The sequence below is a fragment of the Pseudophryne corroboree genome, chromosome 6, assembly GCF_028390025.1.
Source record: "Pseudophryne corroboree isolate aPseCor3 chromosome 6, aPseCor3.hap2, whole genome shotgun sequence".
Lineage (NCBI taxonomy): Eukaryota > Metazoa > Chordata > Amphibia > Anura > Myobatrachidae > Pseudophryne > Pseudophryne corroboree.
Window position 1 is genome coordinate 273,333,160 of NC_086449.1, and position 26,878 is coordinate 273,360,037.

At 42.5% G+C, this 26,878-nt stretch overlaps 1 protein-coding gene across 3 annotated transcripts in view; it reads left to right on the forward strand.

The window, feature by feature from the left end:
• FBN1 (fibrillin 1) overlaps positions 1 to 26,878 on the forward strand; it is a 343,784-nt gene that overhangs the window by 211,400 nt on the left and 105,506 nt on the right. For all 3 annotated transcript variants that reach the window (XM_063926051.1, XM_063926050.1, XM_063926049.1), the window contains exons 17-25: positions 8,743 to 8,895; positions 14,083 to 14,136; positions 15,094 to 15,219; positions 16,042 to 16,167; positions 16,848 to 16,967; positions 17,197 to 17,334; positions 19,957 to 20,007; positions 22,331 to 22,456; positions 25,578 to 25,802. In XM_063926051.1, coding sequence (XP_063782121.1) covers positions 8,743 to 8,895; positions 14,083 to 14,136; positions 15,094 to 15,219; positions 16,042 to 16,167; positions 16,848 to 16,967; positions 17,197 to 17,334; positions 19,957 to 20,007; positions 22,331 to 22,456; positions 25,578 to 25,802 — 1,119 coding nt within the window. The remainder of the gene's footprint in view (positions 1 to 8,742; positions 8,896 to 14,082; positions 14,137 to 15,093; positions 15,220 to 16,041; positions 16,168 to 16,847; positions 16,968 to 17,196; positions 17,335 to 19,956; positions 20,008 to 22,330; positions 22,457 to 25,577; positions 25,803 to 26,878) is intronic.

The window sequence follows — 26,878 nt, forward strand, 5'->3', positions numbered from 1 at the left end:
TGGTACCAAACCCAAGCCTAGAGTTCTTCTTTCATTGCCCCTAAGATGTGCTGGCTGCTTGCCAAGCCTTTTGTAGTTAATAAAACAAAGCAGGGTTTACTTCTATCAAACTGTTTTGATACAGATATTTGCTTTATTTCTACTATGGGTCAACAAAAAGTAAAAACAAAAAATTACCAATCGTTTCTAATTAAACATTCTGTACATTATCTTCTTTGTTCTGTGGGTGCTACAGTTATAGCATTTTACTATTTTATACTATTCTTTAACATAGTATCTAAGGTTGAAAAAAGACAATTGTCCATCGGGTTCAACCTATTTGTGTTCTCCTATGCACAATTATTTTGTATAAAATTTTGACTGAAGTTGCTGACTGCCGTTCCGATTAACCCCTCTTTTTTATAATAACCATAGTGCGTGACTATGCCCCGTAACCCTGGATATCCTTATCCATTAGGAATTTATCTAACCCATTCTTAAAGGTGTTGACTGAGTTGGCCATTACAACTCCCTCAGGCAGGGAATTCCAAACACGTATCGTCCTTACCGTAAAAAAGCCTTTACGCCGTATTGTGTGGAATCTCCTCTCCTCTAACCTGAGCGAGTGTCCACGAGTTCTCTGTGTTGATCTAACCAAAAACAGGTCCTGCGCAAGATCTGTATATTGTCCCCTTATATATTTGTAAATGTTGATCATGTCCCCTCTTAATCTCTTTTCCAGTGTAAACATGCCTAGTCTTGCAAGCCTTTCCTCGTATTCCAGCGTCTCCATACCCTTAATTAGTTTGGTCGCCCGCCTTTGAACCTTTTCTAGCTCCAGGATATCCTTTTTGTAGTAAGGTGCCCAGAATTGTACACAGTATTCATGGTGTGGCCTCACAAGTGATTTATATAACGGGAGTATAATACTCTCGTCCCTAGCATAAATTCCCCGTTTTATGCATGCTAATATCTTATTAGCCTTCTTTGCTGCTGTCCTACTTTGGGTACTACTGCTTAGTTTGCTATCTATGAGGACACCTAAGTCCTTTTCCAGTACAGAATCCCCTAATTTTACCCCATTTAGTAGGTAGGTGTTATTTTTGTTCTTGTTACCACAGTGCATTACCTTACACTTATCTGTATTGAAGCGCATTCTCCATTTCGCTGCCCAAGCTTTAGCTAAGTCATTCTGAAGCGACTCAGCATCCCCCTCCGTATTTATAACTTTACTTAATTTGGTATCATCTGCAAAAATTTACACCATGCTCTCTAGACCTTCTGTTAGGTCGTTAATGAAAATATTGAACAATAGCGGTCCTAATACTGAGCCTTGCAGCACACCACTTGGCACTTCAGTCCAAGTTGAAAAAGATCCATTAACCACAACGCGCTGCTCCCTATTATCTAACCAGTTTTTGACCCAAGTGCATATTGTGCTTCCTAGCCCTGATTCTTGTAGCTTGTAGATAAGTCTCATGTGTGGTACAGTGTCAAACGCTTTGGCAAAATCTAAAAAGATTACATCCACCTCTTTACCCTGATCTAGGTTTGCGCTTACTGTTTCATAAAAGCCAAGTAAGTTGGTTTGACAGGATCTGTCCTTCATAAACCCATGTTGATTCCTTTTAATGACCTTATTGACTTCAAGGAACTTCTGAATACTATCTCTTAGAATACCTTCCAATACTTTCCCCACTATAGATGTAAGAGTAACTGGTCTATAATTACCTGGTTCAGCTTTACTTCCCTTTTTGAATATAGGCACTACTTCCGCTATACGCCAGTCTTTGGGAACCATACCTGATATTACTGAATCCTTAAAGATCAAAAATAGCGGTTTTGCAAGTTCAGAGTGAAGCTCCATTAGAACCCTTGGGTGAATACCATCGGGATCTGGTGACTTATTAATCTTTAAATGTTTTAATCGGTCACAGACTACTTCCTCGCTTAAATAAGTACCTATCAGTGGGATATTCTCATTATTGAGATTATGTGTTAGTCCCTGTATTGGGTCCTCTCTAGTAAATACTGTTGAAAAAAACTCATTTAGTGTGTCCGCTATGTCATGATCATTTTTGCTTAAAACTCCCAACTTGTCTTTTAAAGGGCCTATACTCTCCTTCTTTAATCTCTTGCTATTAATGTATTTAAAGAATTTTTTGGGATTCGCTTTTTTTTTCCTTTGCTACTAGTTATTCAGTTTCTACTTTAGCCGCTTTTATTTCCTTTTTGCATATTTTTGTTACATTCCTTATAGTGCTGAAATGACTCTGCTTCCCCGTCAGATTTGTATTTTTTAAATGCTCGCCTTTTCTTGCCCATAAGTTCCTTTATCTTTTTGTTAAGCCACATCGGTTTATGATTTTTATTCCTTTTTTTGCTGCTCGTAGGAATAAATTTGAGTGTATTTTTAGCTAGCAGGAATTTTAGTACCTCCCATTTCTCCGTAGTATTTTTTCCTAAAAACAAACCTTCCCATTCAATATCCCTGAAAAATACCCTCATCTTTTCAAAATTTGCTTTGCTAAAGTTTAGAGTCCTAGTTGAGCCAGTATAGGGCTGTTTATGGAAACTGATACTGAATGTGACCATATTGTGGTCGCTGTTTCCTATGGGTTCCCCTACTATAATACCTGATACCAAATCCCCATTATTTGTTAATACCAGGTCTAAGATTGCATTGTACCTAGTTGGTTCCTCAATTAGTTGAACTACGTAGTTATCATTAAGTGTGTTTAAAAACATATTGCCCCTAGCAGTATCACATGAATCGTTTTTCCAGTTTATCTCTGGATAGTTAAAATCTCCCATCACTACTATGTCTCCTACTCCTGTTGCTCTTTCAATTTGCTTTAGTAACAATTCCTCATCAGATGCGTTGATACCAGGCGGTCTATAGCATACACCCAATACTAACTTTTTTATTCCTTTTTCCCCGCATGCAATTTCTACCCATAATGTCTCGACAGTGTCTACAGTCCCCTCCTGAATATCTTCCCGTATATCAGGTTTTAAAAACGGCTTTACGTAAAGACACACCCCTCCACCCTTTTTATTTATTCTGTCTCTCCTAAACAGTGTATAGCCCTCTAGATTGACTGTCCAATCATGAGATTCATCCCACCAAGTTTCAGTAATGCCTATAATATCATACTGTTTGCTTGCTGCAAGTATTTCTAGTTCACCGTTTTTACTAGAGATGTGCACTGGAAATTTTTCGGGTTTTGGTTTTGGATTCGGTTCCGCGGCCGTGTTTTGGATTCGGACGCGTTTTGCCAAAACCTCCCTGAATTTTTTTTGTCGGATTCGGGTGTGTTTTGGATTCGGGTGTTTTTTTACAAAAAACCCTCAAAAACAGCTTAAATCATAGAATTTGGGGGTCATTTTGATCCCATAGTATTATTAACCTCAATAACCATAATTTACACCCATTTTCAGTCTATTCTGAACACCTCACACCTCACAATATTATTTTTAGTCCTAAAATTTGCACTGAGGTCGCTGGATGGCTAAGCTAAGCGACACAAGTGGCCGACACAAACACCTGGCCCATCTAGGAGTGGCACTGCAGTGTCAGGCAGGATGGCACTTCAAAAAAATAGTCCCCAAACAGCACATGATGCAAAGAAAAAAAGAGGCGCACCAAGGTCGCTGTGTGACTAAGCTAAGCGACACAAGTGGCCGACACAAACACCTGGCCCATCTAGGAGTGGCACTGCAGTGTCAGACAGGATGGCACTTCAAAAAAATAGTCCCCAAACAGCACATGATGCAAAGAAAAAAAGAGATGCACCAAGGTCGCTGTGTGACTAAGCTAAGCGACACAAGTGGCCGACACAAACACCTGGCCCATCTAGGAGTGGCACTGCAGTGTCAGACAGGATGGCACTTCAAAAAAATAGTCCCCAAACAGCACATGATTCAAAGAAAAAAAGAGACGCACCAAGGTCGCTATGTGACTAAGCTAAGCGACACAAGTGGCCGACACAAACACCTGGCCCATCTAGGAGTGGCACTGCAGTGTCAGACAGGATGGCACTTCAAAAAAATAGTCCCGAAACAGCACATGATGCAAAGAAAAAAAGAGGCGCACCAAGGTCGCTATGTGACTAAGCTAAGTGACACAAGTGGCCGACACAAACACCTGGCCCATCTAGGAGTGGCACTGCAGTGTCAGGCAGGATGGCACTTCAAAAAAATAGTCCCCAAACAGCACATGATGCAAAGAAAAAAAGTGCAAAGAAAAAAAGAGGCGCACCAAGGTCGCTGTGTGACTAAGCTAAGCGACACAAGTGGCCGACACAAACACCTGGCCCATCTAGGAGTGGCACTGCAGTGTCAGACAGGATGGCAGATTTAAAAAATAGTCCCCAAACAGCACATAATGCAAAGAAAAAAAGAGGTGCAATGAGGTAGCTGTGTGACTAAGCAAAGCGACCCAAGTGGCCGACACAAACACCTGGCCCATCTAGGAGTGGCACTGCAGTTTTCTAGCGAGAGGATGAGTGCTTCCATCCTCATGTGAATCTGAACCACTAGCCATGAACATAGGCCAAGGCCTCAGCCGTTCCTTGCCACTCCGTGTCGTAAATGGCATATTGGCAAGTTTACGCTTCTCATCAGACGCTTTTAATTTAGATTTTTGGGTCATTTAACTGAACTTTTGTTTTTTGGATTTTACATGCTCTCTACTATGACATTGGGCATCGGCCTTGGCAGACGACGTTTATGGCATTCCATCGTCTCGGCCATGACTAGTGGCAGCAGCTTCAGCACGAGGTGGAAGTGGATCTTGATCTTTCCCTATTTTAACCTCCACATTTTTGTTCTCCATTTTTTAATGTGTGGAATTATATGCCAGTATCAATAGCAATGGCCTACTACTATATATACTGCGCAAAACTGAAATGCACCACAGGTATGGATGGATAGTATACTTGACGACACAGAGGTAGGTAGAGCAGTGGCCTTCCGTACCGTACTGCTATATATACTGGTGGTCACTGTCAGCAAACTGCAAAACTAAAATGCACCACAGGTATAGAATCTAGATGGATAGTATACTTGACGACACAGAGGTAGGTAGAGCAGTGGCCTTCCGTACCGTACTGCTATATATACTGGTGGTTACTGTCAGCAAACTGCAAAACTAAAATGCACCACAGGTATAGAATCTAGATGGATAGTATACTTGACGTTACAGAGGTAGGTAGAGCAGTGGCCTTCCGTACCGTACTTCTATATATACTGGTGGTCACTGTCAGCAAACTGCAAAACTAAAATACACCACATGTATAGAATCTAGATGGATAGTATACTTGACGACACAGAGGTAGGTAGAGCAGTGGCCTTCCGTACCGTACTGCTATATATACTGGTGGTCACTGTCAGCAAACTGCAAAACTAAAATGCACCACAGGTATAGAATCTAGATGGATAGTATACTTGACGACACAGAGGTAGGTAGAGCAGTGGCTTTCCGTACCGTACTGCTATATATACTGGTGGTCACTGTCAGCAAACTGCAAAACTAAAATGCACCACAGGTATAGAATTTAGATGGATAGTATACTTGACGACACAGAGGTAGGTGGAGCAGTGGCCTTCCGTACCGTACTTCTATATATACTGGTGGTCACTGTCAGAAAACTGCAAAACTAAAATGCACCACAGGTATAGAATCTAGATGGATAGTATACTTGACGACACAGAGGTAGGTAGAGCAGTGGCCTTCCGTACCGTACTGCTATATATACTGGTGGTCACTGTCAGCAAACTGCAAAACTAAAATGCACCACAGGTATAGAATCTAGATGGATAGTATACTTGACGACACAGAGGTAGGTAGAGCAGTGGCCTTCCGTACCGTACTGCTATATATACTGGTGGTCACTGTCAGCAAACTGCAAAACTAAAATGCACCACAGGTATAGAATCTAGATGGATAGTATACTTGACGACACAGAGGTAGGTAGAGCAGTGGCCTTCCGTACCGTACTGCTATAAATACTGGTGGTCACTGTCAGCAAAACTCCGCACTGTACTCCTCCTATATAATACTGCTGGTTCCCAGTCCCCACAATAAAGCAGTGTGAGCACAGATATATGCAGCACACTGAGCACAGATATGGAGCGTTTTTCAGGCAGACAACGTATAATACTGGTGGTTACTGGTCAGCAAAACTCTGCACTGTACTCCTCCTATATAATACTGCTGGTCCCCAGTCCCCACAATAAAGCAGTGTGAGCACAGATATATGCAGCACACTGAGCACAGATATGGAGCGTTTTTCAGGCAGACAACGTATAATACTGGTGGTCACTGGTCAGCAAAACTCTGCACTGTACTCCTCCTATATAATACTGCTGGTCCCCAGTCCCCACAATAAAGCAGTGTTAGCACAGATATATGCAGCACACTGAGCACAGATATGGAGCATTTTTCAGGCAGAGAACGGATAAAACTGGTGGTCATTGATCAGCAAAACTCTGCACTGTACTCCTCCTATATAATACAGCTGCTCCCCAGTCCCCACAATTAAGCAATAAGCACAAATATTTGCAGCAACATTAATAAACGGAGAGGACGCCAGCCACGTCCTCTCCCTAACATTTCCAATGCACGAGTGAAAATGGCGGCGACGCGCGGCTCCTTATATAGAATCCGAATTTCGTGAGAATCCGACAGTGGGATGATGACGTTCGGGCGCGCTCGGGTTAACCGAGCCATACGGGAGAATCCGAGTATGCCTCGGACCCGTGTAAAATGGGTGAAGTTCGGGGGGGGTACGGTTTCCGAGGAACCGAACCCGCTCATCACTAGTTTTTACCAGTAATGCTTCTGGCGTTAACATACATACAACTAAGATAAGTATTTTCCCTTGCGTTAGGGACATCTTTCACCTTATGTAGCAATGATGACCTGTAATCGTCATTGGTTAGTGCTTTGGTAAAATCTCTTTTAGTACCCATGTTAGTAACCTTACCGCCTGCTCTTACCCTCCCGCCAACTTCTCCCCCATTTTGTTTACTACCGCCATCCCCACTATTCTCACTGCATGACCCGTAGTTTCTAGCTAAACCCTCCCCCCAGGCTCCTAGTTTAAAATCTCCTCCAACCTTCTAACCATCCTTCCCCCCAGCACCGCTGCCCCCTCCTCAGTCTGGTGCAATCCGTCACGACAAAAGAGATGGCGCCTGACTGAGAAGTCCGCCCAGTGTTCCAGGAACACAAACCCCTCTTTCCTGCACCAATCCCTAAGCCACACATTTACCTCCCTAATCTTCCTCTGCCTCCCTGGACTAGCGCGTGGCACGGGTAATAATTCCGAGAATATTACCTTAGATGTCCTTGCCTTCAGTTTCTTTCCTAAGTCCCTATAGTCTTTCTTAAGGACATCCCACCTTCCGTTAACTTTGTCATTGGTGCCAACGTGCACCAAGACCGCCGGGTCTTTCCCAGCCCCTCCCAACAATCTATCTACCCGGTCTGCGATGTGCCGTACCCGAGCACCCGGGAGACAACAGACTGTACGGCGATCACGGTCCCGGTAGCAGATTGCCCTATCTGCCTTCCTGATGATAGAATCCCCTACCACCACCATCTGACTAGGCACCTCATTATCTTTTATCCCAACTGCGCCAGAGGGACCGCTCCTCTGGATGCTAGAGGGAGCAGTCCCCTCCGGCACCGTCATTTCTTCACTATCATCCTCTGATTCCTCGTCCAGTCGGGCAAATTTGTTCGGGTTTGATAGTTCGGAGATGTCGAGCCTCCCCCTCTTTTTCTTCCTTCTAACTGTGACACAGCTGGCTACCTGATCATCATCCTCTTCTACCAGTGACCCCTCCCGCAACTCCTCCACCGTTCTGTCTAAACTTCGCTCGAGATTGTTAATCTCCCTCAGTCGCGTAACGGTTTGCTCTAGATCAGTTACCTGGGCTTCCAGGGCAACCGTTCGCACACACCTCGTGCAGATGTATTCACACTGGGCCGGTAGCTCCAGGTGTGCATACATCTTGCACGACATGCACTGAGTGAGGTCCTCAATCACAGCCCCTCCCATATTGTTTGTAAGGTCTAACTCCCTGTTACTCTCAAAGAAAAAGCAGCAAAAATAAAAAGTTGAAGACAAACAATCTCACTTATACAATAATTAAGCTGGCTTATACTTATCTATCTTTGTGCGGTTCTTGGTCCTTCACTTTTATGCAGCCGTAGTACTCTCTCCTGCGGCACCTATACTCCACTTAGCAGTTGCAGTTGTTCCAGCTCACTGCACCTCCTTTTCACTCGGCTTCCAGCTCCTTTTGCTGTTACCAACTCACACTTACAAATCCAAGCAGCACTTTAAAATACAAGCCCTTACAATGAGCCCTTATAAAGAAATATGTGCTGTTATATACAAATGTTATTACTAGTGTTACCTTATTTATTTATTTTCTCTGAACATCATAGACTGATGTCGGGATAGCCCATCTTATTTATTACGTTTATGGCTCCAATATGCAGCATAATAAATGTTCGCTAATAAATGTAGATCTGAGCACGGCAACCAATGTTTCCTGGTTGCAAGCAGTATATACAAACACTGCCTAATTCATTTCTCCTTATAACTTTACAACAAGAAGAGATAAATAAGGCACTATACTGGCAAAATACAGTGCTGTAGCGCTAAAATTGCATAGTGACATGAGATGACGTAATGTTTATACTGAACCCTGCCATCAATCCCTCTCATTATATACATTATATTGCAGACACTCACATGAGGAGCACATGCTATGGTGGCTACAAGAGAGGCCAGTGTGTTCGGCCACTACTGGGGGCAGTGACTAAATCCGAGTGCTGTTGCGCCAACATTGAATTTGCCTTTGGTGAACCATGCCAACCATGCCCAGCTAAGATGTCAGGTAAGAGGATCTGGAGATATAAACCAGAGAACCATATTACTGTGTCAGTGTAGAACCTCAGATTAATCTCCTATCAAACAAGGGAAAAGTATACAATATAGTTTACAGGAAGTCAGATGTTTCCAACTTTGCTTTATTATATAGAGAGTCTAACTGAAATGTCTCCGCACTGTATACAGTGCTATACAGGATCTACATAATAAGGCCCCCAATTATCAAGCCTTAGAGAGTGATAAATAGCAAGGTGATAAAGTACAAACCAATCAGCTCCTAACTGCCATGTCACAGGCTGTGTTTGAAAAATGACAGTTAGGAGCTGGTTGGCTGGTAATTTATCACCGTGCTATTTATCACTCTCCAAAGCTTGATAAATCTGGGCCAAAATCTCCAGACTAAAAATGTGCGGCAGGGCTGGGCTTATTGTCACAAGTAGTGATTATGTTGCAGCAAACCCTGGCTGTAGTGGGTGGTGAGATATCTGCCCCTGAAGCCAGTAAAGGGGGGTACACACGGAGAGATGCCGTGTGTATGCCCTCCAGCGATATGCTAGATTGAGCTGCATGCAGGCTCAATCTAGCGGGTCGCTCACTTCACCGTTGTGTGAAGTGAGCGGCCCCCCGTCGGCTTTACCCCTCGCTCAGCACATCGCGCTGTGCTGAGCGGGGAGAGAGATGTGTGCTAAGCGGTCTGTGTTAAGATCGCTCAGCACACACCTCTCCCGTGAGTACCCCCCTTTAGATTCACTCTTGCTTCTATTAGGAGAGAAGTGCCTAGAGTTCATGACTTATCAGTCATACTAGCAGCACACTGTTTCACATATTCAATTAAAAGCTGAAGGATGTCAGCTGTAGCTGTTTTGGTAAACAATTTACTTTATATGAATGCATGGGATTTATTTATTAGTAATCAAGACAGAGGCAGTACTAGCAACTCATGATGCATATAGCCATTAAAAGTATTCTCCTGATGACCCTATATGTTACCATATGTACCAATTTAATTTATTTACGCTGAAAATATTATACCTATAATTCCGTCTGCATATTAGAGCAGCAATGCTATTATAGCAGTAGATTCCCTAGTGTATTATACTAGCAGTGCAGACATACCATCATTAAGTCCCACAACATAATAATTGTGTCCACTACATACCATTTCCAATCACATATTTCCCTCCCACAAATCATCAGTGCTGCCACACTTATCAGTGATGCACATGCCAGCTGTCCCACCTCTGTTTAAAGGTTCCCCTCAACTCAGCATGAGCTCTCGCTCACATATCACATGTTCCTCACATGTCAATATTTCCTCTCACATATCATATTTGTTCACCAAATATTATCATTGGCTCTCATATTTCACATGAGTTCACACATATCAACATTTCCTCAAACATACAGTATCACATTTGTTGCCTACACATCAGTATTGGCTCACTCACATACCACATGTGTTCCCTACGTGTCAGTATTGGCTCTCTCACATACCACACGTGTTCCCTACATGTCAGTATTGTCTCTCTCACATACCACATGTGTTCACTACATGTCAGTATTGGCGCTCTAACATACCACATGTGTTCCCTACATGTCAGAATTGTCGCTCTCACATACCACATGTTCCCTACATATCAGTATTAGCTCTCTCTCAAATACCACATGTGTTCACTACATGTCAGTATTAGCGCTCTCACATATCACATTTGTTTCCTACATGTCAGTATCGGCTCTCTCACATACCATATGTGTTCCCTACATATCAGTATCGGCTCTCTCACATACCACATGTGTTCCCTACATGTCAGTATTGTCTCTCTCACATACCACATGTTCCCTACATATCAGTATTGGCTCTCTCACATACCACATGTGTTCCCTTCATATCAGTATTGGCTCTCTTACATACCACATGTGTTCCCTACATGTCAGTATTGGCTCTCTCACATACAGTACCACATGTGTTCCCTACATGTCAGTATTGGCTCTCTCACATACCACATGTGTTCTCTACATGTCAGTATTGTCTCCCTCACATACCACATGTGTTCCCTACATGTCAGTATTGTCTCTCTCACATATCACATGTGTTCCCTACATGTCAGTATTGGCTCTCTCACATACCACATGTGTTCCCTACATATCAGTATTGGCTCTCTCACATGCCACATGTTCCCTACATGTCAGTATTGGCGCTCTCACATATCACATGTGTTCCCTACATGTCAGTATCAGCTTTCTCACATACTACATGTGTTCCCTACATGTCAGTATCGGCTCTCTCACATACCACATGTGTTCCCTACATGTCAGAATTGTCGCTCTCACATACCACATGTTCCCTATATATCAGTATTAGCTCTCTCGCATACCACATGTGTTCCCTACATATCAGTATTGGCTCTCTTACATACCACATGTGTTCCCTACATGTCAGTATTGGCTCTCTCACATATAGTACCACATGTGTTCCCTACATGTCAGTATTGGCTCTCTCACATACCACATGTGTTCTCTACATGTCAGTATTGTCTCTCTCACATACCACATGTGTTCACTACATGTCAATATTGTCTCTCTCACATACCACTTGTTCCCTACATGTCAGTATTGGCTCTCTCACATACCACGTGTTCCCTACATGTCAGTATTAACTCTCTCACATACCACATGTGTTGCCTACATGTCAGTATTGGCTCTCTCACACACCACATGTGTTCCCTACATGTCAGTATTGGCTCTCTCACATTCCACATGTGTTCACTACATGTCAGTATTGGCTCTCTCACATACCACATGTATTCCTTACATGTCAGTATTGACTCTCTCACATACCACATGTGTTCCCTACATATCAGTATTGGCTCTTTCAAATACCACATGCTCCCTACATATCAGTATTGGCTCTCTCACATACCACATATATTCCCTACATGTCAATATTGGCTCTCTCAAATACCACATGTTTTCACTACATGTCAGTATTGGCGCTCTCACATATCACATTTGTTCCCTACATGTCAGTATTGGCTCTCTCACATACCACATGTGTTCCCTACATATCAGTATTGGTTCTCTCACATGTGTTCCCTACATATCAGTATTTTCTCTCTCAAATACCACATGTGTTCACTACATGTCAGTATTAGCGCTCTCACATATCGCATTTGTTTCCTACATGTCAGTATTGGCTCTCTCACATACCACATGTGTTCCCTACATATCAGTATTGTCTCTCTCACATACCACATGTGTTCCCTACATGTCAGTATTGGCTCTCTCACATACCACATATGTTCCCTACATGTCAGTATTGGCTCTCTCACATACCACATGTATTCTCACGTATCAGTATTGACTCTCTCACAGGCCACATGTTCCCTACATGTCAGTATTGGCTCTCTCACATACCACATGTGTTCCCCACATGTCAGTATTGGCTCTCTCACATACCACATGTGTTCCCTACATGTCAGTATTGTCTCTCTCACATACCACGTGCTCCCTACATATCAGTATTGTCTCTCTCACATACCACATGTGTTCTCTACATATCAGTATTGGCTCTCTTACATACAGTACCACATGTGTTCCCTACATGTCAGTATTGGCTCCCTCACATACCACATGTGTTCTCTACATGTCAGTATTGTCTCTCTCACATACCACATGTGTTCCCTACATGTCAGTATTGTCTCTCTCACATACCACTTGTTCCCTACATGTCAGTATTGGCTCTCTCACATACCACATGTGTTCCCTACATATCAGTATTGGCTCTCTCACATGCCACATGTTCCCTACATGTCAGTATTGGCTCTCTCACATATCACATGTGTTCCCTACATGTCAGTATCAGCTTTCTCACATACTACATGTGTTACCTACATGTCAATATAGGCTCTCTCACTTACCACATGTGTTCCCTACATGCCAGTATTGTCTCTCTCACATACCACATGTTCCCTACATATCAGTATTGGCTCTCTCACATACCACATGTGTTCCCTACATGTCAGTATTGGCTCTCTCACTTACAGTACCACATGTGTTCCCTACATGTCAGTATTGGCTCTCTCACATACCACATGTGTTCTCTACATGTCAGTATTGTCTCTCTCACATACCACATGGGTTCCCTACATGTCAGTATTGTCTCTCTCACATATCACATGTGTTACCTACATGTCAGTATTGGCTCTCTCACATACCACATGTGTTCCCTACATGTCAGTATTGGCTCTCTCACATTCCACATGTGTTCCCTACATGTCAGTATTGGCTCTCTCACATACAACGTGTTCCTTACATGTCAGTATTGTCTCTCTCACATACCACGTGCTCCCTACATATCAGTATTGTCTCTCTCACATACCACATGTGTTCCCTACATATCAGTATTGGCTCTCTCACACACCACGTGTTCCCGACATATTAGTATTGGCTCTCTCACATACCGCATTTGCTCCCTACATATAAGTATTGGCTCTCTCACATACCACATGTGTTCCCTACATATCAGTATTGGCTCTCTCACACACCACATGTGTTCCCGACATATTAGTATTGGCTCTCTCACATACCGCATTTGCTCCCTACATATCAGTATTGGCTCTCTCACATACCACATGTGTTCCCTACATGTCAATATTGGCTCTCTCACACACCACATGTGTTCCCGACATATTAGTATTGGCTCTCTCACATACTGCATTTGCTCCCTACATATCAGTATTGGCTCTCTCACATACCACATGTGTTCCCTACATATCAGTATTGGCTCTCTCACACACCACATGTGTTCCCGACATATTAGTATTGGCTCTCTCACATACCGCATTTGCTCCCTACATATCAGTATTGGCTGTCTCACATACCACATGTGTTCCCTACATATCAGTATTGGCTCTCTCACACACCACATGTTTTCCCCATACTGTATATCAGCATTACCTCTCATGTACCTGGAGTGCTCCAAAGTCATTTTGTTAGGCTACAGTCTGCAAGAGGCTGAAAATAACTTGGTTAAAACTTACTATTATAAAATCTAGATTAGAGACCCATATTGGTCATGCCCTTCTTTGGAAGCCCTATATGCTCAGGTTATTTATTATTAATGTTTTTGGCAATATACTCTTCTCGCATTGGTTTTCTTAATAAGAGGCTGCAATGATATTTCCTAACTTTTCAGATGAGTATCAGGCATTATGTAGCAGTGGGCCAGGAATTACATCTGCAGGTTCTGGTATGTATAAATGTATGACTAATATTCTACACACAGTGTACATAGACCTGAATGATATTGGCGTGTGCTAAAACCTTCCATCAGAATTCAGTTGGTTCCTTAGCCACAATAGTAATTCTCCTTACACAACAGCTACAGTATTCAAGGCTCCCGGGCCTCACAGTAGTCATTAAGATTTATTTGCATTCACCTGGCTCCATGTTTCACTTCTGCATTCGTCACCGTCTGTACCCCCTGAGTCATGTTCATAATGGTACAAGCGTTCACCTTCATACAGAAACAGGAGCACACATCCTGTGCTCACCGGGCTGTACTCTTGTAACTGTGCATATAAATACAGTACATATGTGAGTATAAGGCTGCCTCATACCTCTCGCCTACAGTAAATGTATCTGGTAGGAGACGGCAGCTGTTGCCTGCATGTGGTGATATAATCTGAGACCAGCTGACTCTATCCTAAGGGAAAAAGCTGGACTGAACTTTGTCTTCATCTTGAAATGATAGATTGACCTTTGCACCACTCCATACTATACATCATATACTTCGACTGCAAAGCTAGTTTAAAACTTTATTATATGGATTTCTAATTGCTAATTAAATCCATTTGCTTGTTACTATTTTTTCCCAGCCACTGTTTTGTATATGTAAACAAGCTGTGTGCGTTTTTTTCCCCACAGCCCATAAGAAAGTAATTAAAAAGGGTCATTTTAAGAATCCATTTGGTGCAAAACAATGTAATAACATAATATATAAATAGCATTCTTGGGCCCAGGAAGGTTGCCAGATGTAATATCCTGGTAAGATATCAGCTTAGTTTGCTGGAAGCAGAATGTTTAATTTCTTACTTTTGACATTGCCATTACAGATGCAGACGGACAGTTCTTGACTAACGTATGTACCATATCGAGCATTATATGCTACCTGTGCACAACTAATGCTGTACAACTCTTTTTTCAGATATCAATGAATGTGCCCTCGATCCTGACATTTGTCCTAATGGAGTCTGTGAGAACCTCCATGGAACCTACAAATGCATCTGTAATGCTGGCTATGATGTGGAACGTACTGGAAAGAGTTGCATTGGTAACATATCTTCATTGTTCCTCTATTTGATAATCGCTATGCAAATAAGACGCACAAGCACACTCTGCTGATTAAAATGACATACGGCATGCCTGTATTCTGTGTGCATCTGCAGCTGTAACTGCATACGAAATGCTACGCTACGGTGTTTTTCTAGAAACAATAGGAAACCGCATTTGGTATATGCAGATGCAGCCGCAGACAAACACAGAATATAGGCATGTCACATATCATTTTAATCAGCAGAGTCTGCTTGTGCATCTTATTTGCATAGCGATTTGAATAATTATGGGGAAAAAAATACACCCGCAACTAATGGAGTTGCATGGAACCTGTCAGCTCACTCACGCCAGGTATCTCCCGCAGCGGGCGTATTGAGGCAAGATGCATGAGGACACAACTGTAATGTATTACAACATGAAGTAGTTAGGGTAGGGGAAAACATATTTAGCAACAAGAGCACAGCAATCACAGGTCAAAGAAGTATTCATGATACAAGGATGAATAACAAGTAACTCTTGGGAACGAGTGAGTAGTGGGTGATTAACATGAAGGAGAGGGAAGGGAGGGTGAATTTAGGGTTAAGGGAAAGTGGGAGGGTGGGTAGGAAGGGAGGGGATTAAGAGTGGGAGAGTGAACCAGGGTGAGGGGAGAAGTATGTACAAACAACTCTCAAATATACATTTACTAGACAATATAACAGCTCCCATCCGCTGGAAACCTGAGAACTGAATTATGCTGTGTCCAATATACCAATAAATACTTGAGTAATGCCTATAATGTAGCCTGTCTAAAAAGTGATCTGTGTCTTCTCCTTTCTAGATATTGATGAATGCGCATTGAACAGACTGCTCTGTGACAATGGACAATGTCGTAACACTCCGGGAAGCTTCTCTTGTACCTGTCCTAAAGGATATGTCTTTAAACCTGACCTGAAAACTTGCGAAGGTAACACAATTGCTTGCAGATATTATACAATCATATTTCTAAATCTTAGATATCTTTTTTTGAAAGCAATGGATGTGCTCTTATGATGGATAGTGAAGATATTATAGATCACCTACTTTATACAGTCAGTTGGCATATATTATACTGGGTTCGAAGCTTAAAAAAACACCACTGATCGAACCTATAACTTCCACATACTGTATAAAATCACAGGTTTGTTATTATTAGACGTCTGTTATACATTAACGTTTAATATCATGTCACATAAGTGTCAATGTTGATGGATTTTATATATCATGTATCTGTTATTGCTGATAGATAATAACTATACTGTATATGCACTTACAAATATATTAAATGCTACATAATGGCTTAAAATGATTGAGTGTAGCTCATATTTCCTATTGTTGATAGAATATTAGACACCTGATGACAGAAAAATAAATCACATATCTGCCTATATTTAAAAATATTTTGTGGGAATTCAATTGTTTATCTCACCGGTAGCCACTAGATGGCGCCCAATGGAGCAATTCAGTTGGAGGTGGCGAGCTGAAATGAGCGAAAAATGTCCCATGGCTGGTTATGGTTATAGTTATAGTTGTGTGGTTCCAGCTTGTTTAAAATAGTAAATCCCAAATGAATGAAACAACTGAGAAAATAAATCATACTTATTTCAGATGTTGATGAGTGTGAATCCAATCCCTGCATCAATGGGATATGCAAAAATATCCCAGGATCTTTTGTGTGTGACTGTCCCACTGGAAGTACGCTGGATAAAACAAAGACAATTTGCATTGGTAAGTACCTGTGCTATAATATTATTACATACTTGCTCATGTTTGTGATCCAGCTGCTGTACATTACTGTTACTGAGAAAAATACTGTTAACCCTTTTTGTTGTTAGGGAGCTTCCATGTAAGTGGTTATATTGTTTAGGGCCAATAGACATGAATATAGACTAGTAAAACCAATTCATCTGTTAACACCAGAACTCTATTTCATGCATGTTGTTACTATGTTCCATAGAAACGGTGATGGGTACATGCTGGAAAGACATAGTGAACGACAGATGTGAAGTTAACATAAATGGGGCCACTCTGAGATCACAGTGTTGTTCAACGTTGGGAGCAGCTTGGGGAAGTCCGTGCTTACCTTGTGAAACAGGTGATATTGTGTTCTGTCAATCAGATCTTTCATTGCTTGCTCCTCCACTTTCCAAATCATTAATTCTCTAGCGGCTGATGCACTCCACACTCTATTCACACACCATCTTTACTTAGCCTAAAATAACGACTCGGACACAAGATTTGCCAGTGAAAACAGTGCCAGCTTTCTATTTAGGAAGTATTTATTTATTTCAATTGAAACTCTGGTATGTTAGCGGGGAGAAGAACGGCCTAGCAAAAAGCAAAGCAGCCAAAACTGCCTGTAAGGCCAACTGCCTGTAAACACAACAAGGATGAGGCCAACTGCTCAACATCCTTGTTTAAACAATTTGCACGGGTAACGTCCCGCTGCCATGTTCTTACAGGGACAAATAAAACTTAAAAGAGACCATCTGCCCCCCAAGCTATCAACTTGAGATGCCACCCATGCAGCTGAGAAGGACCGGACCCACCTAGACCAGTGTTTTCCCTTACCGCCCCTGACCTCACGCCTCACACCTACCCACTGCATGGGCAACAACCCAGGGCAAAACATAAATCCAAACAAAGCCGTTCTGAACCTGGCCACAAGCAAACGAGAATAGCCGACACACAAACAAGCAACAATCAGCAAAAAAGAGACCACCTACCTATTCCAACACTACCTAAAAATCCCTAAGCCCACCCCCAACCAGCTAGAGAAACAAACCTATTGGGTACACAATCTACCCAGCCCATTAACAAATTAACCCATTGTGTTCCTGAAACTGGCGTGCACATGACCTCATTCTGCTTTCCCCACCTGTTATTACCATGTCACTTGCTTTCTTACCTGCAAACTCAAGTCAAGACTGTTTTATTTCTGCGGTTTATGGATACAGAAAAATGCATAAAAAGGCATAAGCTGACTTTTGCGGAACTTTGAAAATTTTGCTTCTGAAAGGCTTTAATTTAATTTATATTTAAACTCATATTACTCCAGTATTATCAGTATTAATAGGCAGCGACAGATATAACTATGCTATTGAATTTAGGGCCTTATTCAGCTTCAGTAGTAAAATTGCAAATTCAGCAAATCGGGCGTTTGTCAGACGACTGTGCATGTGCTGTGACCGCATCACATGTGCGCGAAGGCTGAAATGCGTTTGCAGGCCCAGAAAATGCGCTCGCATAGCGATTGCCAGGAAGTGATCGTTTGTGGGCGGTAACATTGTGTTTGTGGGGAGTGGTTGGGAAAATGCAGGGTGTGCATCTGACGTCAGCTGCAATTGCTGAGATTAAAAACATGTCGCCACTGCGACTGCAGCCGCGTATATCGTGTATATGCATGGGTCAGCCGGAATCTTCGATGGTACTCGATTTCTGCGTATGCATCGCAATTATGCGAATGCATACACAAAATTGCAAATGCATTGGTGGGTGTCTTTTACCTTTCTGGGCGGCTCTGCACATGCATTTTATAGAAGAAGCAGTTCTGAGAAAATCGCAAGTTATGTCTCAATAGCGATCCAAGCTGAATGAAGTTCTTAGTACAGAAAAAGGAGTAAGGGTTAGTATTTCTAGTCAGGAAGAATGTCATGACATATGAGTGTCCTGGGTTTTCTATTTTGCTTCCCAGGATTCCCCGGCTCTAGGGGTCATTCCGAGTTGATCGCTAGCTGCATTTGTTCGCAGCGCAGTGATCAGGCTAAAAAATGGCAGTTCTGCGCTTGCGGCGCAATGCGCACACGCGACGTACGGGTACAACGAATGATGTCGTTTTGCACAGGGTCTAGCGATGCATTTGAGTCGCACTGGTTTCCGCAGAGTGATTGACATGAAGTGGGCATTTCTGGGTGGCAACTGACCGTTTTCATGGAGTGTTTGGGAAAACGCAGGCGTGCCAGTAAAAATGCAGGCGTGGCTAGGCGAACGCTGGGCGGTGTGCAAAGTCAAATCCGGAACTGAATAGGCTGAAGTGATCGCAAGCGCTGAGTAGGTTTTGAGCTACTCTGAAACTACACAAATTTTTTTTGCATGCGCTCTGGTATACATTCGTTCGCACTTCTGCTAAGCTAAAATACACTCCCAGTGGACGGCGGCATAGCGTTTGCACGGCTGCTAAAACCTGCTAGCGAGCGATCAACTCGGAATGACCCCCTTAGTCCCAGTCATTCCTATTGCAAGCTGCCACAAGCTGTACTTTTCTTTAACCACTTTTTACGACAAAACTAGTCACTAAATTAACAATAAAGTGGTTGTTAGCAATGTCCCTTTAAGATTCCTGCCCGGTGGTATTTATCAACATGCATCTATTTTTTGCTTATAAATCCACAACCTTTAGCTTTCAGTTTTTATTGCTAACTAGTGTACTCCCATATCTGGGGCAAACATCTGCACCCAAAGGCTCGCTACTTATTTTTAAGCTTAGGCTATGCCGATATACATGTTGTACTGTACATTCTTATTATGGAACACATTTCAGCAAAGTCTATTAATGGCTATTTCTCCAAAACATTCTGAGAGTTCTAGTTCCACAATGATTCTAGAGCCACACAATTTCAGTCCATGACTTGTAGTGTACTTTGTTGCATATTGCTTTCTATATATAGCTGTAACTACTTATCTGTGATCATCAAAGTTACATGTCTTTGTTTCACAGATCCTGTCTGCGCAAGAGGTTTTGCAAGGTCCAGAGGCACGCAGTGTGAAGGTACAGTTACCTACGTGTACAGGAAGCCTTACACTCTTAATGATCTATATATGGGAATAACCTACTGTTGTAGTATATTAATAGTTATAATAATATAATAATAATAATTTTATTTATATAGCGCTCTTTCTCCAACAGGACTCAAGGCGCTTTACAGACATCAAAAACAATACACATAATACAGAAGATTTAAGTAATACAGCAATAGATAAGCCACACAGACATAAAAGAAAACCTTAAGCACACAGAAAGCATAATGCAGGATTGGTGTAGGCATTTTGGGTAACAACTTCCAAGGGTTGTGCATTCCACCCTCACAAGGTACCAAGTGCGGCAGCCATCTTGGGCGCTCAGCGTAGGATTACCCAAGGTGGAATAGTCCACCCCTAGAAGAGATGACACAAAATGGGGGTGATTTCAGAGTCCTACAGTTTAGAGTAGGGTTCCAACAAAACCACAAGGTCCATGTATTTTTCATCCCATCCACAAGTGTACCATATGGGGCAGCCATGTTGGGCGCACTTTGAAGGTTACACTGTGGTAGGTGAGCCATACAAGGATGAAAACATACATAGAAAAAAGTAAGGATGAAAACATACAGGGGTCCAGCAAGTCATTAATAAACTGTAGCTGTGTTGTTTCAAATGAAGACAGAACATAAGCCCCAGTGAGGTGGATCCCAAGTTAACTTCACAAGGAGTAATAAAATACCTAATTGACACTGAAAATAGTGTTACAAATACTGTACTTTTAGTATTAAAAAAAATGTACATAAAATGTTACTTTATTCTTGAAGCTTGTGCTCCTAATGAACTCCAGCATCAGGTGGCCAACACTTGGAAGAGCTAACATAATGAACAACTAGATACTTCCACTGACGTATGGACAGCACAGCTCTTCCCTGATGTCAGGTCTCCAAAGACCCTTGTTTTGTACAAGAGAGGGTTCACTCCCCATGACCCAACACTTTGGCTCTTGCTTTTGTCATATGTTCACCATGACAAACTGTTACACGCCTTGGAACAAGCTTGCCAAAGTCAACACTAATAAAAAAGGGTGGTCCCCTGTTCTTCTTGCACTCTGAATCAGACCTATACAAGAGCGTTGAATTGTTAGCTATGTGATAATGCCCTCTTCCAGATGACAATGATGTCATTGTAGACATGTGGCTGCATGGCAGTAATTAAGCAAAGGTCTTCTACTTCCACAGTGATGTGTTACAGGCATCCCTAGGACCACAGACAGCAGTTCACTGACTCCTTCCTGCTTTGTTGTTCTATTGCTTTATAATAGCTTGTAACCGTTATTTAAAACACCTTCTGATATGTTACAGTACTACAGAAAGCCAACTCTTTCATTGCATAAATGCATTGTTTTAACTTACTACTGAGACTAAAGCTGGACACACACATGAATTACAGTGCGACACATCACCATGCCGATGCATACACACTGCACGATGCACTGTACGACGCAATATATTGTTACATGCTTCATGTAACAATACTGCTTCATCCGTGGAATTGTCTCGTCGAATGTGTAGCACAACCAATGAGATGATGCAATCATTCAGTTCATCAAACGATGAATTGGGTTGATTTGAAGGTACACACTATACGATGGTCGCGGATCACAACATCGCCCGATATATCGCATATCCAGCTTAAAAGTAACACATGGCCCATTTGAAGGTTAGTTAGCCATCCTGTGTATCAGGTTACCTGTCACTGCTCCTCAGTGTAGGGGACAGCACTTGCATATAGGTACTATGGTTTAATGTATATTAAAGACACACTTAAACTGAAACAATAAAAAATAGCAGGGAAATGATTTTTTTCTTGTGCAGTTTGCTGAAAGATATAATCTAAAATCGCTAGTACAATAAGAGAACCCAGCAGTTTGCATAGTAGGGTACATACTAGCATCTTACATTCTGTCACGGTATCTTAACTTCACACACGTGTGCATACTGCAGCATGTTTAAGTTTTAGTTGCCCTTTAGTGGCAGATGTATTAAGCCTGGAGAAGTGATAAGTGGAAGGTGATAATGCACCATCCAATCACTACGGGTTTAAAAAATGACAGTTTGGGGATCATTGGCTGGTGCGTTATCACCTTCCATTTATCACTTCTTTATCACTGCTTTATCACTTCTCCAGGCTTAATACATCTGCCCCAGAATTTGTTGTTGGTGGCCCCACATGTGCAGTGTAGAGAGCTATTCCTTGTGGGAATTACACCACACCCTTTTGTGAAGGAAGCATGATAAATGGTAATATTTGTATTGCTTTACTAATGTTACATTCATTTGTTTTGGATGCAGATGTTAACGAGTGTGATGTGTTCCGTGGACTGTGCACCAATGGTCAATGTGTTAACACATTGGGATCTTTTGTCTGTCAGTGCCCCACTGGGATGACGCTGGATTCTTCTGGACGCACGTGTCTTGGTATGAGTTCACAAACTTCACAAAATGCAAATACACACACAGGAAATATTTGTTTTAATACTTTCCAACATCCCCCTTGTGAATTTCAAATAACAATGATATAATTCAAGGAGGATACTCCCACTTTTGTAATGAAAGACCAGATTGGCAATCCCAGCAACTCTCAAATGGATTTGCAGAAACAATTTATTACAACTGGATTCCCAAGGTTGTAATACAATGCAAGCAAGCAGATAAATACAAAGTGAGGTTTTATGCCCTTGCCTGCACTCAGAATCTGCTTAGGATATGCTGTTATACATGTTCTGCTTCTGTATACAGCTTCCTTTTGTACAGATAAGCAATTGTGCTAGGTGCCTTTACTTTAGCTACAAATAAGAAAGTGTTATGCGTTTCTTTGTACACTACAGTCAGTGAATAACAAATAGTAGTACCATGACATAGAATTTAAGAGAGAGTAATACATTTTTCAATAATAATTACAAAATGAATGTAAAAGTGGTGCTTTTATTGCCTAAATATATAGGAAGGAACTTTAAGCTGACCACACACAGGGGCTAATTCAGATCCCGAATGATCTGTATCCTGATGCATAAAGTACAGATGCGTCACAGGACGCAGTATGGTAGCAGACTGTCAGTGACTGACCAGAGCCGAAACTAGGATTTTTGGCACCCGGGGCAAGGCAGTAATTTGGCGCCCCCCATACACACACACAAACACACACATTTTGGAACCATGTAAAAAACACAGTAATAAATAGTTGGCAAAGTGACAACCAGCACTGCCAGGGTGCATCCAGCACACATTCCCTATGAAAATGGTCAGGAACACAAGAAAACTAACATGCACCTCAGATAGAGTATTGTGGGGGACTCTGACTGGGCAACTGCTGTAGGAATACAAAACCCAGTATGCCAGTCAAGACCTAGGACCAATTAAGGAGTAGTACCAACTTTCTAGGGAGAGGGGACACAATGTGGGTTATCCTGGTTGCAGAGAGGAGTCCCTAGGACTGGCTGGTGTTATAAACCTGATATAAGCCATGCAATCACTGTAACACATACATGGGAGGGGCGGGATATGACTCCAACTGGCCAACTGCTGTATGACTACAAAGCCCTGTATGCCAGTTGGGACTTTGGACCATACTTTAGGGGGCAGCAGCTGTTTTGGCGTATAGAGACCTCACCTCGGTGCCCAGATTATTGGCCGCTGCTGCTTCCTCTCGCCCTGTCTTTTTCTGGTGGATCGGCAGTGCAGCAAGGGGGAGGCCCTGAGAAACAGGGCCAGGGGCAAACATAGGAGTGTGTAAACAGCCACCCCGCTCCATTCATAAGTCTTCTATTTGCCTGGAATGTTGGTTTCCCAGGAGTCCACATTGGTGGTACTGGGGAGCGGGGACCTGCAGTGAGGGTCATGGGACCCCGCAGAAGGTAGCCTCTTAGGGCTGAGAGGAAGGAGAGGAGGCAAAGTACCTACAGTATCTCTGCACCCTCTCAGATTCTGCACCCGGGGCACATGCCCCCTTAATCCCCCCCCTAGTTGCGGCCATGGATTGACAGTCTGATGCTGTTTGGGGCATGGAAGGGTCGCCACTGTTTAGGGGAGGGAAGAGGCCAGGATCTCTGTCGTTGGATGGAGATTTCCTGGCCTGTTATGAGGATCTGCGACAGGCCAGCTTGCACGACCCAATTGGTGCCACAAGCTGCTTGATGGTGTTGCAGTGATCCCATGCAGTGTCCTAGGACGCAGCTGGGATCACTACTGCAGCAGGAGGTGTCTACTTGTAATAGATGCCTCCTGCTGCAGTTACATACAGAGCTCTCGCTGCTGCTTCCAAGGCAACTTCAACCACATCTGAATAAGCCTCATAGGCTGAACCTGCTGCTTGACCTGAGGATCTAAGAACATAAATCTCATTTTAGAACTGGTGATGTTGCCCATAGCAAACGATCAGATTCTATCTATTTTCTTATAGAAGCAGTTAGATAAATGTTAAGTAGAATCTAATTGGTTGCTATGAGCAACATCACCAGTTCTAAAAAAACTCCCACCTTAGTAAATTCATCCCTATGGCTTGTGCAAAATACATTATATTAGCTATCACTAAAACTTCAAATGCCTCTCTAACACAGGAATATCAATAATCAAAAGCAATAACCCATATGTGCTCACAAAAGCATAATTTCCCAGCAACTAAGAAAGCATCATTCAGCATGAATTCACAAACAGCCAATCACAGGCGGTTCACTAGTACTGGCGACGTCATAGTCACCTGATCTTTGCACCAGCCCACAACCACCAGCAAATAATCCAGCCTCCTCAGGCATATGTGCATCTGTGTCCAGGTGTGCATGTGTTTCTAATTGCAAGAAAAGGACCCTTTGCGCACCTGTCCTATGTTAGTACGCTCCTTCCCTCCCCAACCTACCTTTCCAGACACAGGCTGGTGAAAGTACAAGAATCACACAAATCTGCACAGGGTCTGGTGTGTGCCCCCACTTCTCTGTGCATGTGCACAGCGTTTTTACGCAGGATATGTTATTAAATGGTGTACTTTCTCACACTAATTCCACTTTACTAAATAATAATACATTTTATATATATTTCCATAAACATTTTCTATTACAAGTAGCCAGCACTGGAATTGTAAGCATTTTTTTGCTTCCTAGGCCACTTTTTCTGCTCCATCTTCTAGCACTCACTGTAGAGCTTCATGAACACAACTTCCTCATACATTGTCTATAAAGAAGATAAACATGTGTAATCTACTAGCTGATAGATGTGTGATGTGTAATATTAACACTATCTTCAGATATGTCCCTTGTGGGGGCAAGGGGGGTTAATACTTGCAGCTAAATAGTGACTCTGGGCAGGTGGCCACACGCTATAGCACCAGGCATGTCATGCTGGGCTGTCCATATTGCTACAAAGAAACCCGCAGCATTTCTTCAGCATGTGTCATGTTTTCTATAGGGTAAAAACATGCATTTTACCCTATAGAAAACATGCCACATGCTGAATAGCACTGGGACTATTTCCAACCATGGTAGGAGGGGTCAGAGTAATGTAGGAGTCATAGAAATTTAGTTATATATGGCCTTTTCCTTTTCATCAGACATCCGTTTGGAGACTTGCTACCTAAAACATGAGGATGAGGAGTGTTCTGCAGCTATCGCTGGTCGCCACCGGATGGATGCCTGTTGCTGCTCTGTTGGGGCTGCCTGGGGATTTGATTGTGAGGAGTGTCCACCTGTGGGAACTCTGGAGTTTGCGACCCTTTGCCCCAGGGGACCTGGATTTGCACCTAAAGAGATAACACCCGGGAAAATAATTTCCAAAGGTAAAAGTCTAATGTGTTTAGCTGTGTGGAAACAGAGATGACCTAGCTACTGTATTACGTTGAATTATTATTATTTTATTATTGTCATTTATTATGTACTTATATTCTATTTACTATGAACTGTTTTACAGAGATTTTTATTTATTTAAAATCATGTAGTTTTTATTGAATTGTGGAGAGGCCGAGAGCACACTTATAGAGTATTGTAGTATTCCTGCAGACCAAGACCAAATAGAGAAAACAAGGGGAGCATTGGAGCAGATAATATCAGCCCAAAACCTGAGTACAAAAGGCAAAAACAACAGTGCAATCCCAAAGGAGGTGGAAGAACACAGCATCTTAGTAAGACATGAGTTAGAGCGGAATCCATGTCTAAGTAGGGATAAAGGGGCGTTGTATACCCTGTGGAGAATGTAATAATGAATTTGCTGGTATCAAACACAAGTACTAGTATCTTTAAGTGAGCCAAGAACCTGCCCCCCCAGTCCTCACCAGGGGTATGGGTCAGTAGGTCGACCACACTTAGGCCGACAGTCATTAGGTCGACCACTAATGGTCGACATGCATTAGGTCGGCATGGTCACTAGGTCGACATGGAAAAAGGTCGACATGCTTTTTTTACTTTTTTTGGTGTTGTTTTCTTCGTAAAGTGACAGGGAACCCCAATTAGTGCACCGTGTCCCCTCACATGCTTTGGGCAAGGTGCCTCACTGTGCTCAGCACAGGTTACTATTCCCAATTATAGCCCACATGGATCGTAAAGTATGAAAAAGTTCACAAAATGGAAAAAAAAAATGTGAAAAACTTATGTCGACCTTTTTCCATGTCAACCTAGTGAACATGTCGACCTAGTACATGTCAACCTAGTGACCATGTCGACCTAGTGCATGTCAACCAATAGTGGTCGACCTAATGACTGTTGACCTAAGTGTTGACGACCTAATGACCGTATCCCCTCACCAGATAATGGGCCCAAATCTACCTCCCACCTGAGACTGAAAGGAGAGAAAGCATCTGGTAAATAAGGGTATTGAAGCCGGTATATAGGAAGACCTGCCTCTAAGGGCTCACAAGTA